This window comes from Pithys albifrons, chromosome 2 (genome assembly GCF_047495875.1).
Source record: "Pithys albifrons albifrons isolate INPA30051 chromosome 2, PitAlb_v1, whole genome shotgun sequence".
NCBI classification, from domain to species: Eukaryota; Metazoa; Chordata; class Aves; order Passeriformes; family Thamnophilidae; genus Pithys; species Pithys albifrons.
In genome coordinates this window covers 115,042,478-115,056,020 of record NC_092459.1, presented here as the reverse complement: position 1 = coordinate 115,056,020, position 13,543 = coordinate 115,042,478, and the positions used below count along the sequence as shown (strand labels likewise).

The following is a 13,543-nucleotide window of genomic DNA, read 5'->3' as shown; positions in this document are numbered from 1 at the left end:
ATCCTTCCATGAAGAGGCTGGTGGAGCCAGACGTGTGGTGTGAGCTCCCTGCCTTGGGGTGCATCATCTCCCAGCTGGCCCATTCAGTGCCTGGGACCTCTCTCCAAATCAGGCTCCCTTCTGTCAGCGAGAAGGGTCAGGGTCAGGCTGAAGCACCTCGTGCTGCTCGGGGCTTTCCACCCACTGCTTGCAGGGCTCTCAGCGACTGCTTCTCGAAATGACTTTTGGTGCACCAAAACCAAGGTGGTCCCTCTCTGTTCCCTCACAGCCAGCGAGGGTTCTGGCCCTTAGAGAGCTGCTTTTTTTTTGCTGTATAGAGGCCTTTTCAGGGATCAGCTCCTTTCCTCAGAGTGTTTCTGCTGGGAGACACCATGAGACTCAGAGACTGATTTTCAAGTGCTATAGAGACACAGCAGCAGGCACTTGTGCCATGACACCCTGGGGATGTACCGACAGGCACCACTGGCTGCTGTGGACGTCCTTTGCTTGGACTTGGTTCTGACAAGCAAATGGAGAAGGATCTTGGTAAGACTTTCTTCTTAGGAATTAAAACCAGGGAGAAAAACACACAAGCTGTTCAAAAGATGTATTGAAATGCTCTCTGTGCCACCCCCAAGTGATCTTCCTCTCACAGAGCAACAGGACAAGAGGAGCAGTGAAACAGTAAGTGGAATATTAATTATAGGGTTTTAATGGTTTGGCTTTTGATAGCTTTTAAAATTGTTTCAGGGGTGTGTGGTTACCCCAGCCATGCTGCCAAAGGGTGATGTGTTTGAAGCTGGAAGTACAAACAGTATTTGCTCTTGGGTGCAAGCAGGAAGAGGGGGAGGGACAATCAGGCGGAGCAAAGAGGGGCTAACATGGCTTTGTGCGTGGGAGGGAAAGTCTCGTTGGGCCCCCTGGCTGTTCTCCTCGCTGCTCCAGTCCCCAACAGCACCGTGACAGTTGTGACTGCACTGCTTGGGTCCAGCCACAGCAGTGGAAATACTGGAAATATCCAAACCGGTTTTAAGTTGTGTTTACAAGGACAGCTCTGGGTTTTGAGGGTGGGGAGTGGGATGACATTTTTGTCTGCAGTTATACTTGGGCTATGTAGAAACCAGAAAATGGGCTACAAGATAACTCTGCCCTATTGATTAAAATATTGCTTGTTACAGTTCAGTTTCTAAATCAGTAGATGCAGTTACAATAAGATACCTAGAGGGGATAACGTGGTGATGGAGTTTTTCTAGAAGTTTACATCCTTTTTAACAACTACCAATAGGCAGTGCTTCCAAAGAAGGGCTTTATATTTGAATACTTACTTTGAAAATGTTGTGACTTCCTCTAATGAGAGTTGCTCTCTGGCAAAATTGCCATTTTGTCTGTTCTTAAGCTGCAGCAGCTCTTTACAAGACACATGAGTTCTGGGTGGGAATACAGGAAGGACTTTTTTATCCAAGCTGGAATTTTTCAAGTGTGGCAGAATAAAGCCATTAGCTTTCATAACTTAGAAATTATTTCAGAGTATCTATATAATATATCCTAGCAAGACTTGCTGTAGCTTAGCACAAATATCAGGGAAAAGTGAAGTCAGAGAAGCACTGATTCAAACAGAGGAAAAGACTAAAATAAACTGATGAAATTATTAAGTGGTAGTAGCATAAAACCCCTCACTTCTGCACTTGAAGGACTGATACTTACCATAAGTGTCAATAAATACAAGTCCCATGTTTTGAATCCTGCTGCTCTATCTTTTGCATCCCACTTGTGGAAGGGTTGAGTGTGATCAGGCAGGGGGGAGGCACTGCCCTGGCTGGGGGATGGAACTGGGCTGTGGAGGGTGACATACATTTGTGTGGCTTTCAGGAAGGGCACTTTTAAAGAAGGGGAGGCTCTGAGGTGTTGCCTTGGCTGTGGAATTCAGGAGAGGCTGGAGTGAGACTTGATTGGAATGATCAGTTGTGACAAACCTGCATCTCACAGGTTCAAGACACTGAAGCTGATGTGAGGTTGCACTTCCAGGTAGTGTCAGGTTGGAGTGTGCCCTGGTCACTGATCCTCTGGGAAGTCAAATTCTGTTACTGGCAAAGCATCTACTGAGTTTTGTGGCTTTCTAGTTCAACGATTATGAGCTGCAGTGTGGCAAAGGGAAGTTGGAACAATCTGTATTTTCACTTGTATTATCTTTTCTTTTGTCTTCTTCTAGAGCTAAGCTGTTTCTGGTAAAACCAAATACCTCAGCCAAGGTCTCTTGTTGTACAAACACAGGGGAATCAATGATCTCTGCCCCAGTTTGGGAAAATGAGTCTTTGAGTCATTTGCTCACTTCAGATGAAGTAACGCCTGTCATCTGTTCCTACTCACTAAACTTTCCCGAAAATGCAGGAAAAATCAGGCCAGAAGTAAATATGAATTCCTAAGTCCAAGCAAAGGAAGGTCTGAACTACCAGGGTATGAAAATAAGAGATTTTCAAAGTGAAAGGTGATGCCATCCTTCTACATGTGCATGTGAGTTTGAGTCATGGGACAGTGTCATTGCCAGTGCCACCAACTCCCCTGAAAGGACTGCAAGCCCGTAGTGGTGAGGATGGCAGAGCCACCTTCTGCACATACAAAATGAAAGCCCTTAGGACAGGAGAGAACACAAATTTACCATCATAAAAACACTTCCTTACTACATGCTGAGAGTTTGATCAAAACCAACAAAACGAGTTATTTCTCAGGCTAAATGTTATAGATAGTAAAGACAACACTGAGATCTATGTCTTCAACAAAGAACCAGAACTTGGCTCTGTAACTTTTATTTCTGTTAATACTGGAAGCATTTAAAAAAAGAACAGGACAGAAACTCTTTTGCACTGTACAGCACCTTTCCCTTTGAGGTCTGGGGGCATTTTACAGTGTCTATACAGCAGCAGAAACAGGCAGCTGCTGGAACATAACTCTGTGGAAAAGTATCTGATTGGGGCAAGTCCCTCCCCTTGCACAAACACCTCTCTGAATTTCAATGGCAAGCTCAAAGCTGGGATTGTCAGCATCTCTTATTATCATTGTAGCACAAATTAGCACCCAAAAGTTCATCTGAAAGATGTCTGCAGAACTCCTTGCTGCCAGTGGGTAATATTTCAGTTTTTCAGTCTCAGCAACACACACATTAAATCGTTTCATTACTCATCCTTTTGCCTCTGTGTGCCAAATCATCACCTGCTAAATCTGTAGATGGGAAGTATGTCTGGGACAGAACAATCACTTCAGCGTAAAATCCACTGGGAAGCAAATGCTACCACGCTCCCCTCACCACTCCTGTGGATCACTGCTGTTCTGCAAACTGCCCTCTGCCTGTGACCTGCTGTCAGAGACACTTGGGAGACTCCCTGTGGACAACATCACACAAAGTCAGGACAAAACAATTATCCCTGCCCTAAGGATCCTGCACAGTCATTTTTTACAATTAATCTTTTTCCTGAACTGAAGTTTGGCTGAGCAGCTGCAGCCTCTGGTTAATGGAGTTAGATCTGCACAGCACCTTGTCACTGAGCCCACTCATCCCCTCCAGTAATACTCTCTTTTTGGGTAATACCTTTTAAAAAATTGAAACCCCAACCTCCTTCTGTGAATAAAAGCAGTGTCATGCTCAGCTAGATGCACCTTGGATCATGGCTCTCAGCTGACTGTGTCCATGAGAGATACTGGAGGCAAACAGCTGGCCAGGCAGCCTCTCACTGCATGAAATTTATGCTACTCCATTTGTAGGTGATTGTAAAAACAGCTTTTCAAGGTTAGTGTCCAGCTTTGCTGCTGCTTAGAACATGAACCAGAGTCCAGAGCCCTTTTTCTCATCGACTACCTTTGTTACTTCTTATTCTTTTTTGATGGTTTGCTCTCCCTTAGAAACATAAGGGTTATAAATTCTGATGGTTCCTAGTTTTGCTGAAGGAAGGACGCTTTGGAAGTCTCACAAAAACTAACCAAGGTGATGGAGACTGAGCTCTGAATGTGTAGAACAATAACCCAGAGCTAATTACTGGTTTGTAGTTTTAGTGGATAATCAAACGCTGGGTTCTTGTAGGAGACCAAGTGTGTACCATACTGCTCACTGTGAGGCTTCTTACATGCCTTACACAGACATATAGACAAAACAATTGTGGTAATGAGAAAGAATCCACTTGCTGCAGACAGAGCAGCAAAGACAGACTTGTAGCTGGGTTTTGTTTTAAATCTGGTGCACGAATTACCTGGAATTTCCTGACCTGTTACCTGGCTTGACCCAGCTTTATTTGAAGCAGTCACGCAAACATTGTAGGTGGTGTATGGTGACAGGTTATACAGAGTGTACTGCCTGGATGTGGGGTAAATATTGTCCATGACAAACTGCCTGTCCTCGTGGCCTTGGGCATGGAGCATCAGCTCATAGGTGTGAACAACTGAATACGGGGCACACCAGCGAACCAGTGCAGAGCTGTCTGTAACTTCAATCACCTCTCTGAGCCTTGGTGGGTCTGGAACCTCATCTTCGCTCGACATGCCCGGGCATGAGCACTGGGACACACTCTGAAGTTCACTGCATGGCTTCTGAAGGTGCTTGCAAGGGTTGTAGTCACAGGAGATGTGTCCTGGTTGCACTGGGGTTTCCTTTGGCTGTTCATCATAGTCGTAATCATCAACATAGTGTGATGGTGGTCTAGTGGGTGCAGGCTCTGGCTGAGAACTGCTCCTGGAGGAGGTCAGCTGTGGGGGGCTTGTTTGTGGGGTACCCTGCTGGGCACCCTCCCCAGCATGACTGGCAACGGAGTGAATAAAATGGTCTGTGGTGTTGGGAATTCCTGTTGCTCCAGCAGAATAATGACTGGTGGTCTGGGTGAATGGACCTTCCTGGGGAAACGTTGTGTGGGTCGTTCTGAGCTCTCCCTTTGACTGCTCTATTCGAGTTTGACTTGTGGAGCCATAATCTGAGGACTGAGCAAAGAGCTCGTTGAGAAAGACTGGGAAGGAGGTTACGGATGCGAAGGCAGGGAGATTGCTTGAGGATTTGGCAACTGCCTCCTCCTCATGGGAGGAATTGTTGGCCTTTGTGAGCATGGGCTCTGTTGCGGGTGGTGCCATTGTACTCATTACATCCACCGGGATTAGGGAGCTGGTATCAGTGTCTTTGGTTAGCACTGGGTTGGCTGTTGTGCTCATTACACCCCTCTGGATTAGGGAGCTGGTATCAGTGTCTCTGGTTAGTGCTGGGCTGGCTGTTGTGCTCAATACACCCCTCTGGATCAGGGAGCTGGTATCAGTGTCTCTGGTTAGTGCTGGGCTGGCTGTTGTGCTCAATACACCCCTCTGGATTAGGGAGCTGGTATCAGTGTCTCTGGTTAGCGCTGGGCTGGCTGTTGTGCTCAATACACCCCTCTGGATCAGGGAGCTGGTATCAGTGTCTCTGGTTAGTGCTGGGTTGGCTGTTGTGCTCAATAGACCCCTCTGGATCAGGGAGCTGGTATCAGTGTCTCTGGTTAGTGCTGGGCTGGCTGTTGTGCTCAATACACCCCTCTGGATCAGGGAGCTGGTATCAGTGTCTCTGGTTAGCGCTGGGCTGGCTGTTGTGCTCAATACACCCCTCTGGATCAGGGAGCTGGTATCAGTGTCTCTGGTTAGCGCTGGGCTGGCTGTTGTGCTCAATACACCCCTCTGGATCAGGGAGCTGGTATCAGTGTCTCTGGTTAGCAGCGCCAAGTCTGTTGCTGTTGCCACAGCAGTGGCAAAGCTGAAAGCCTCGTGGTCAGGAGAGGGTGTGTTTGAATCGGGGAGTGTGACGTTGCTCTCAGGCTGGCATTTATCATAGAGCTCTAGCAGTGAGACAGATGTTGAAGGTCTGCCCCCATCTCCCTGGGATGTGCAGAACGTCTCCTGAGCCCTGCAGAGGGGACAAGATAGAATAGTCAAGATCCATAAGAACATTGCAGAATCCTGCAAGGCTGCTTGGATTGCAACTGGCACCTGCTGTCTTCATATTAGTGAGAACACGAAACCGAGACCAAAGCTAGATTTGTCTTAATGATAGTCCTGTGCTTGGCAGATGACTTTCCACAGCACTGGCTGGGGAATTTAGCTGAGTGGGGGTTTGGTTTTGAAAGGTGTATCTTTTGCCCAAGAGGAAACATCCTTAGGGACAAGGACTGTATCAGGAGTGTTGGGGCTCAAGGCAACTTGTCTTAAAAGAGTCAGAGTGTGTTAGGCACACTAAGAGGGGAACAATGCAGAGAGATGTAACAGGATTCCCGGGATCCTTAAATCATTTGGTTTGAGCAGCTGGAGGTGAGATGATGCCTGCCGGATGTGCTTTCAAATGACTAAGCTCGAGTTCTTTCTTTACTCAGACATTAAAGTTTTGGTAAAGAATGCAACTGCTAAGCTCATCCTGATGACAAACTATCTAATTTTAACGGTCTACATCCCTGCTGTCTCAGAGATTTGATGACAAATCTTCCTGGTGGTCTTTCAAAAGGAAGGGGGATCATTTATATGCAAAGTACTTCTTTTAAATACAGCTTATTGTAATTAGTCTGTAGAACTGTAGGAGAGCATGAATACAATAGGTGAGAAATGGTGCTATTTGCAAGGGGTTTTGTTAACTGCCTGTGCTGATGTAAGCTTGGGAATGGCAGGGTAAGGAGGAAAACTGGCTAAAGATCTTGCAAAGTCTTCCAGTTCCTGCTCCCAGTGCTGGCCCATCAAGCCAGCTCGTTTTTTATCTCCAGCTAATAGAGAAATGTGTTCTGAAATAGAAAGAATTATTCTCAGACTGAAGTAGAACCCACACCTAATAATACTTTATGCTTTGTCCCTGAAAGGGACTTTATTTTGCGTTTCTGCCTCTTATGCAAGGGAAGAACACACAAGGAATTTCAATAACTTACATGGTGGTGAATGTCTTGTCCCCAAACAACTTACACATTGAAGTTATTTCTGAAGAGCATTATTTAATCTCCTTGAACTCACTTACTTTTGCAGCACAACTTTCTTGGGCTTGGAGAGCAGCCAGGAGAGCTGGCAGTCACATAACAGAGGGTTTCCATACAGGTTGATGGTGATGCCACCTGAAGAATTGGTGTCCCAGGGATCAAAGGAACTCAGGTTACAGCTGCAAGATAACAAATTCAGTAATTAGCAAACGCTGAGCTACCTTCCAAGGATGGAGTGTACTCAGTATCCCAGTGTGTGTAAGGCACAAGGCAGCGTTCCCAGTTCCCACAGCACTGGCCAGTTATTAAAATCACCATCCTGCTCTCTGCGTGCTCAGAAGATGCTCTTTTGTCTAGAACTTTAACTGCAACTCCTCTAAGTCTGGGTTATGATTTTTAGCACTTTGGACTGGTATTCCTGCAGGTATTGGAAAGTGCTGTGTAAATTTGGTGTGGCAATATAGTGAGGGATGGAATCCAGTGGGACTTTTTTCGCTTTAAATGGGTTTATTTTCCTGAAAGTGGTTCCTAGAGCACAGCCAACACTCTAGTGTCTGTTCTCTGATATGCTTATAGCCTGGGCCTATATTATAGAAATATTTTAGGTGCTGTTTCGATAAAGCACTTTCAGACTTTTGTTACTCTTCAGTATTTCAGGTGTGTGACATACCCAGTGGTGTTACCTCTAGAATAAAGACTAAACCATTGCTTTTACTAATTCTAAGCAAGGAACTACATTAATCTCTCACACTAGAAGTGGGAGGGATGGGATTTTTGTCTGTTTCCAAGATTTTAGGAAACTCTCAGCATTCATCCTTAGTAGAGCAGGGAATCCTCAGTGAGTCCCATCTACAATGGATATTGCTATTGTAGCTCTTGGAGTGTGGTCTGTGTCACAAGTGGGATTCAGTGGATCTGTGCTAATCTCAGCAGCACTGGGTGAATCCATCCATGGGACTGGAGATAAGGCAGGAGAGTGGGAGCATGAGGGATGCAATCCCAAGGAACTAGTAACTGTGCTATGAATCTTATGCCCCCCGCCTTTGGGCTGTATCAGCTCTATCAGGTCTACATCTCAGGTTTTCATGGAGTGTGTGAGACAGCAAGCCCACACCTCCTTCCTAAATATCTGATAACAGCAAACTGTTACAGTCAGCTCCCAGGCACCTGGTGCTGTGAAGAAGAACAAAAAAGAAAAGAACTCACTTCTCAAAGGAGAGATGGCTCAGATGAGGAGCACTGTAAAACATCTCTGTCCTCACAAAACCCAGGGAATGGGAGTCCTGGCAGTGCAGCTCTCGCAGACCAGGCATGGACTTGACAAACTCAGTGTCCAGGCTTCTTAATTGTGGCATCTCGGTCAGGTGAAGTGATCTGAGGTTGGGCAAGTCTCTGGTCCACTCTGGTTGAACTAAAGCAGAAAAATATTTATACCTGTGGCCTAAACTGAGCATTCATGTGGATTTCTGCCTAGAAAGAGAGTTTGAATTCATATAGATAAAATATCTCTGTCATCCTCTGCAGCTGTTCTGTTTGGGAAAGGAATAGAGCAGAAATCCATACAGCAGTGTATAAACACCCATGCATCTCCATTTTTGTAATATGTATGTTTTTAATATGTAAAATAGGACAGAGAAAAAGAAGGGAAGATAGAAGGGCAATAAAGCCGATAAGAGATATGGAACAGGTTTCTTGTTAGGTGACATTAAATGAACACGGATTTCTCTGCTTAGAGAAGTGATGGAAATCAGAGATTTTTTACAGAGCCCTGACTGGTGCAAGAAAGGCAAGTAACTTCTTATTTCTCCTAGCACAGGAAAAACAGCCAAGAGGCATGAAACTGAAAGAATAGGTCTGGTACAAAAGGTCCTTTCCATCCCATGACTGAATTGTGTAACTCACTACTCACAAGAGGGATTAGGCAAATTAATGGGGAGATTTGGTGGTGTATCAGTTAAATGGGAGTTGCAGTGGCACCTCTGGCTTGAGCAGCCCCTAAGGCCCCGGCTCTGCCCCAGGCTGAGAGCAGCTGGGCAAGGCGTGGAACATCTGTGCGCCTCAGCCCCTCACTGTTAAACTGGGGCTGGCAGGGCAGGCAGGCAAGAGGAAAAAAATATCCTGTAAACCGCTCAGGGCGGGGATTGTCTCCCTGCGCGGAAGTATTTGGCTGTGGCTGACACAAAAAGCTCCTCTCTGTGCTCCTTCAATGCAGAGGTACAAAGCAATAGCTGTGGGGACAAAGAAAGATTTCAGCAGCCTGTCTGGAAAGAGAAATTAATTTCCTCCTCTGTGTCCCAAACCTAATCCCAGGGCTGACAGCGGGATGACTGTCAGTAGCAGACAGTGGAATTAGGATGGAGGTGGGTGACTACACTGGGACAAAGAGTCCTGTTTCATGGTGTCTGGTCTCTGCCTGCCCTTTGGGAGGCTGCTCTGTGTGAGAGTGCTGTGCAGGCCTGGCCCAGCTGTTTGCAGCTTCCAGTGTGGGGTGTTCCCCCTCCACCCTGGGCTTTGCCAGGATGGGACTCATCATCCAGCAAGGCTTCTGCTCCCCTAGCCCGACCAAACCCCGTGTTTGCAGTGGGAAATCCAGAAACTTACTTTTCTCAAGAAAGGTCCTGCTCAGATCAAGCACGTTGATGGAGCTTCCAGGCCTGTCCGTGGCCTCAGTGGGAGCTGTGCTGATGGCAAAAGCAGACTCCCTAATTCCCTTGCTGTCATCCTGCCCCAGCAGCGTCGCAGAGAGGTTCAAGGCCTGCAGCTGAGGGTAACAGGAAAAAGCCAGCGGCTGGATTTCCACAAGTGGATTTCCAGCCAAGGACAACCACCTCAGGTTAGGCAGGGCAGAGCTGTGGCAGGATGGCACAGACGACAGCTTGTTAAAGCTCAAGTCCAGCTTGAGGAGACTGCTGAGGGGCTCAGATCCCCACGTGAGTGACCAGAGGTGGTTCTGCCTCAACGAAAGGACACGCAGCCGCGGAAGGTTCGCTATTTCCGAGCCGTTCACCTCTTGTAAGAGGTTGTTGCTGAGATCCAGGGTCTCCAGAGCCTCTGGAAGGCAGACAGGGAAAGCTGTCAGGCTGCTGTTGGTCAGCTGCAGGGTGACCCAGGTCCTGTTCTTCCGAGCCTCACAGGACATGCTGGTGAGATTAACATTCTCCCAAGTGTCTTCCTGAGCCAGTTGGAAAAAGGTGGTGACATCCCTGGAGGCTGCAGGTTCTGCTCTGCTCAGCGGGCCAGATGCTGTACTCCCCATCAGCAGAGAGAAGATGAGCAAGCCTGAAATCATCCTTCTCCGAAGTGACTTGCAATTAATTCGTAAGATCTGTTTGGGTTTAGTTTCAGGGAAGCAAAAACAAAACATCAACGGTAAGAGCTAAATTGTAACCCCCCCCCGGCAACTACAAGCTATTTAAAAGTGAAACATTTTTAAAGCTCTTTCTTATTACATCCAGACAGTGATCAGTGATAATTAATAGCTATTCTGTAATTAAGCCTAAGTAAGCATGAACCCTTGGGGATAGAAATACCACGAAGCCTTAGTCTAAGTGTACCTACAGGTTTTCATGCAAGAAGCAACTAAGTTGTACCTCAGACCAGCACCGTCAGTGCAGCAGGTTGTCCTGCTGCAGTGTCCAGTTTGATCAGCCCAGTGGAAAGAGTTTTCCAACGGGGTGATGCCCAAACAACAGGGCAGGTGTGCCCATGGCAAAGGGTTGTTCTCTGTGAGGCTGTGCAAAGCAGTGTAGTATGCAAAGCCAGAGGATGATTGTCAAATTTTAAAGGACAGGAGCCCGAACTGGGCTGAGTTGCAATGGAGAGGGCAGGTAAAAGTGTTAGGAAAGGTTTTCCTTCACTTAGCAGAAGTTGGAACAGCAAAACCCCGGGGTTTGTGTGGGCTCTGCCAGGGCCGTTCTGCCCCATTCTGACCGACAGGCACGGTGGGGACCCTGCAGGCACTTGGGGCTCCCGATCAGCTGCCCGTGCTGACAGGCTGCAGAGCCCAGCTGCTGGGAAAGGGATGGCCTGGAAAAGCAAATCCTGAACCACATTGCAGTGGAAGCGGTCAGGAACCGAGTGTGCTCCTGGATCAGGGCCCCAAAGGCCTGAGCGCCAAGAAACATGTTATTATTCAGTGTTACAGTTCCCTCTGTGCTCCCTCCTCCTCCTACCCCATCTTCGTCTTTGTCATTTAAAAAAGAACCAAAAAGTGCTAAATGACTTGTGAAAGGCCCCGCAGGTAATCTGTGTCAGAGAAGGGAATTAACTCCAGCCCCAAACTAGTGCTCTTCTCACTGAGCTGTCTTTTGTGCTGCCAGGCATCATTCCTCATCCAAAAATATATTAAATAGGGAGGTGACCTAAACCTCACATAGTATGAAATATCTCAGACTTATTCCAAACTTTAATAGCTACTTGCTGTGTTCCATGAATGGTGCCAGGTCTTGCCCAGATCATCATCCGTTGCTGCCATCCCAAGTTTGAAGTAGGGACCAGCAAAATCGTATACACTGTACCACCAAAATAGTGTCTGTTGGTAATCTGTGTCCTTTTTGTCAGACGGAACCGTGAAAGTGCCAAGCAGCCTCAGGGCTTCCCGGTCACCAGAGCTGCTGGATTCCCTGCTCCGCAGCACATGGCAGGGAAAGGGTGGGAAGAACTGGACTACTGGATTCCAGTCTTGGATTTAATCTTAATCCCTGCCTCTAAACCGCATCCGCACGCACGTACCTGTCCCAAAGTCCCGCTTGCCTCGTGCCTCCGCTCCGCGCGGCTCCGATTGCCTGGCCTTGATTTTATACACTTGGGTGACTCAGCCGAGAGCGTGAAATGCCTCTTTTCTGTTCCCAGCCTTCCCTGCTCGCGGCTCTGCCCACAAACTCAGGCGAGGTTTGTTCCAGGCTCTCTCCCCCGCATCCAGCTTTTCCCTCGCCTAGAGAGGGGCGGCTCCAGGCAGCCTTCCCTGCTCCTCTGGCCCTGGCGGGAGGTGGGTGGGAGGGCTCGTATTTCCCGACACTCAGGGAGGGCTGCTCCTGTCTGTCTTTGTCTAAGAGGAGGGGGATAAAGGGAAAAGATCAATGTCAGTAGTCCCCGCTCTCACGTCTTCCCCTGACGGGGGGAGGGAGAGGAATTGTAGTGTTCCTTTGTTGGCAGGTCAGGATGATGTAAAGCTGAGGCTCTGTCTCCTGACATGGGCTTTGGTTTTCTCTAGGCGCCAATAAAGGGCTTCAAGTGTTTAAATTTCTCTCCAAGACTCTTACTCTTTGGGAGTAAATCCCAGAAATGTTCACGCAGGACAAATGACTTTTCTAAGGAGGCCCTTAGGAAATGTCAGAAGTGAAACCCTCACCTGCTGCTCCCGCGGAGAGGAATTCTCTGTGCTGATGGAGAGGGCGGGCCTGTCCCGGTCCCGCGTGCGTGGGCTGTGTTCCCTGCCCAGCATCTGTGTACCGCATGGCTTGGCAGAGTTCTCTTTCCCTTACTTCTCTCATCCTCTGCTAGAAAAGTAAGATTGACAACGTAAACCATCTCCCACCAAGGGACCTGCCCTGAGCTGGGTTTTTTAGCCTTCCCACAATTCAAATAATAATCAGGCTGATGGAGAGCAGAGAATAAAGTCACTATCCCAGAAAGGGATGAATTGATAGAGATTGTTCCAAAGTAAAAGCAACAGGGTGGTTGGTCTGTTTTACTGTAAGACAATTAATTACTAAAATTTTCAAGGAGAACAGTAGTCTGTGCTTTCCTTTATCAGGACAACAAAACAGATCTCTGATATGGAGGCAGAACAGCCCTGCTTTGGTGCTAAAGTGCAGATAAACGTCTTGCTTGCCCCAAAACCTTGAGGCTGCATGTGCACGTGTAAGCAGAGCTTATCTACAGCCCGTGTCGTTCATTATCTGCGTGGGGAGAGGACCTTGAGAAACACCAGAACATCCACAGAGCAAGATAGGGGCTTTCAGTAGGACTCTCTGGAGCCATTGCCGTTCCCTTGGCGAGATGTACACGTTGTTCCCCTGTGGAACGGCTCCGAGGCAGGACAGACAGTTTCCTAAATGAGGGGCTAATCCCACACTGACCCTGGTGGGGCGGAGTGTGAGCGGGGCAGTGCAGGCCCGGCACGTGCGAACTCGCAGGTACCGCCAGGGATCCGCACTGCCTGTGGTTCAAAGGGCACAGGGGAGGAGGTTAAAAAAATCTGAAGAATTTGGTATAAGAGGAGCAAAGTCCGGCTCCTCTAGCCTTCCCTGTGGCTTCACACACCTGGTGCTGAGCTCTCCTCCGGGGAGCAGGGAGGTGGTCTGACTTTGCCCTGGGCTGGGAACTACCTGTGTGGTGGTTTGCTGCCTTTAGCTCAGTAGTTAGACAGTGAATTTTCATTGATTATTTTAGGATAGTTGTTATCTTATTTTTTCGATAGCTTACAAAAAATACTCCAGGAAACCTGGTGAACCCAAAGCTTCCTTAATTTTAATGAGTTCAACCTTACTGACTATTTTGGAGACAAGCAGACTGTCAGGCTCATTTCTGTGAAGGTGAAAGGGAGGTGGTGGCTTTGTTTGCCCAGAGGCACTTGATTTCTGAGTGATACAGAGGACCTGTTGCAAGAGGCA

General features: G+C 47.7%; 1 protein-coding gene across 1 annotated transcript; it reads right to left on the bottom strand.

Moving 5' to 3' along the window:
* Positions 1-2,746: 2,746 nt before the first annotated feature.
* LRRN4 (leucine rich repeat neuronal 4) lies at positions 2,747-11,845 on the bottom strand. Its single transcript, XM_071548103.1, has 5 exons — positions 11,661-11,845; positions 9,531-10,254; positions 8,136-8,340; positions 6,971-7,108; positions 2,747-5,881 (listed from the first exon to the last, which is right to left on the bottom strand). Exons 2-5 carry the CDS (start codon positions 10,216-10,218, stop codon positions 4,000-4,002), a joined length of 2,913 nt encoding a protein of 970 aa, XP_071404204.1. The 5' UTR covers positions 10,219-10,254; positions 11,661-11,845; the 3' UTR covers positions 2,747-3,999.
* Between the last annotated feature and the right edge of the window lie 1,698 nt (positions 11,846-13,543).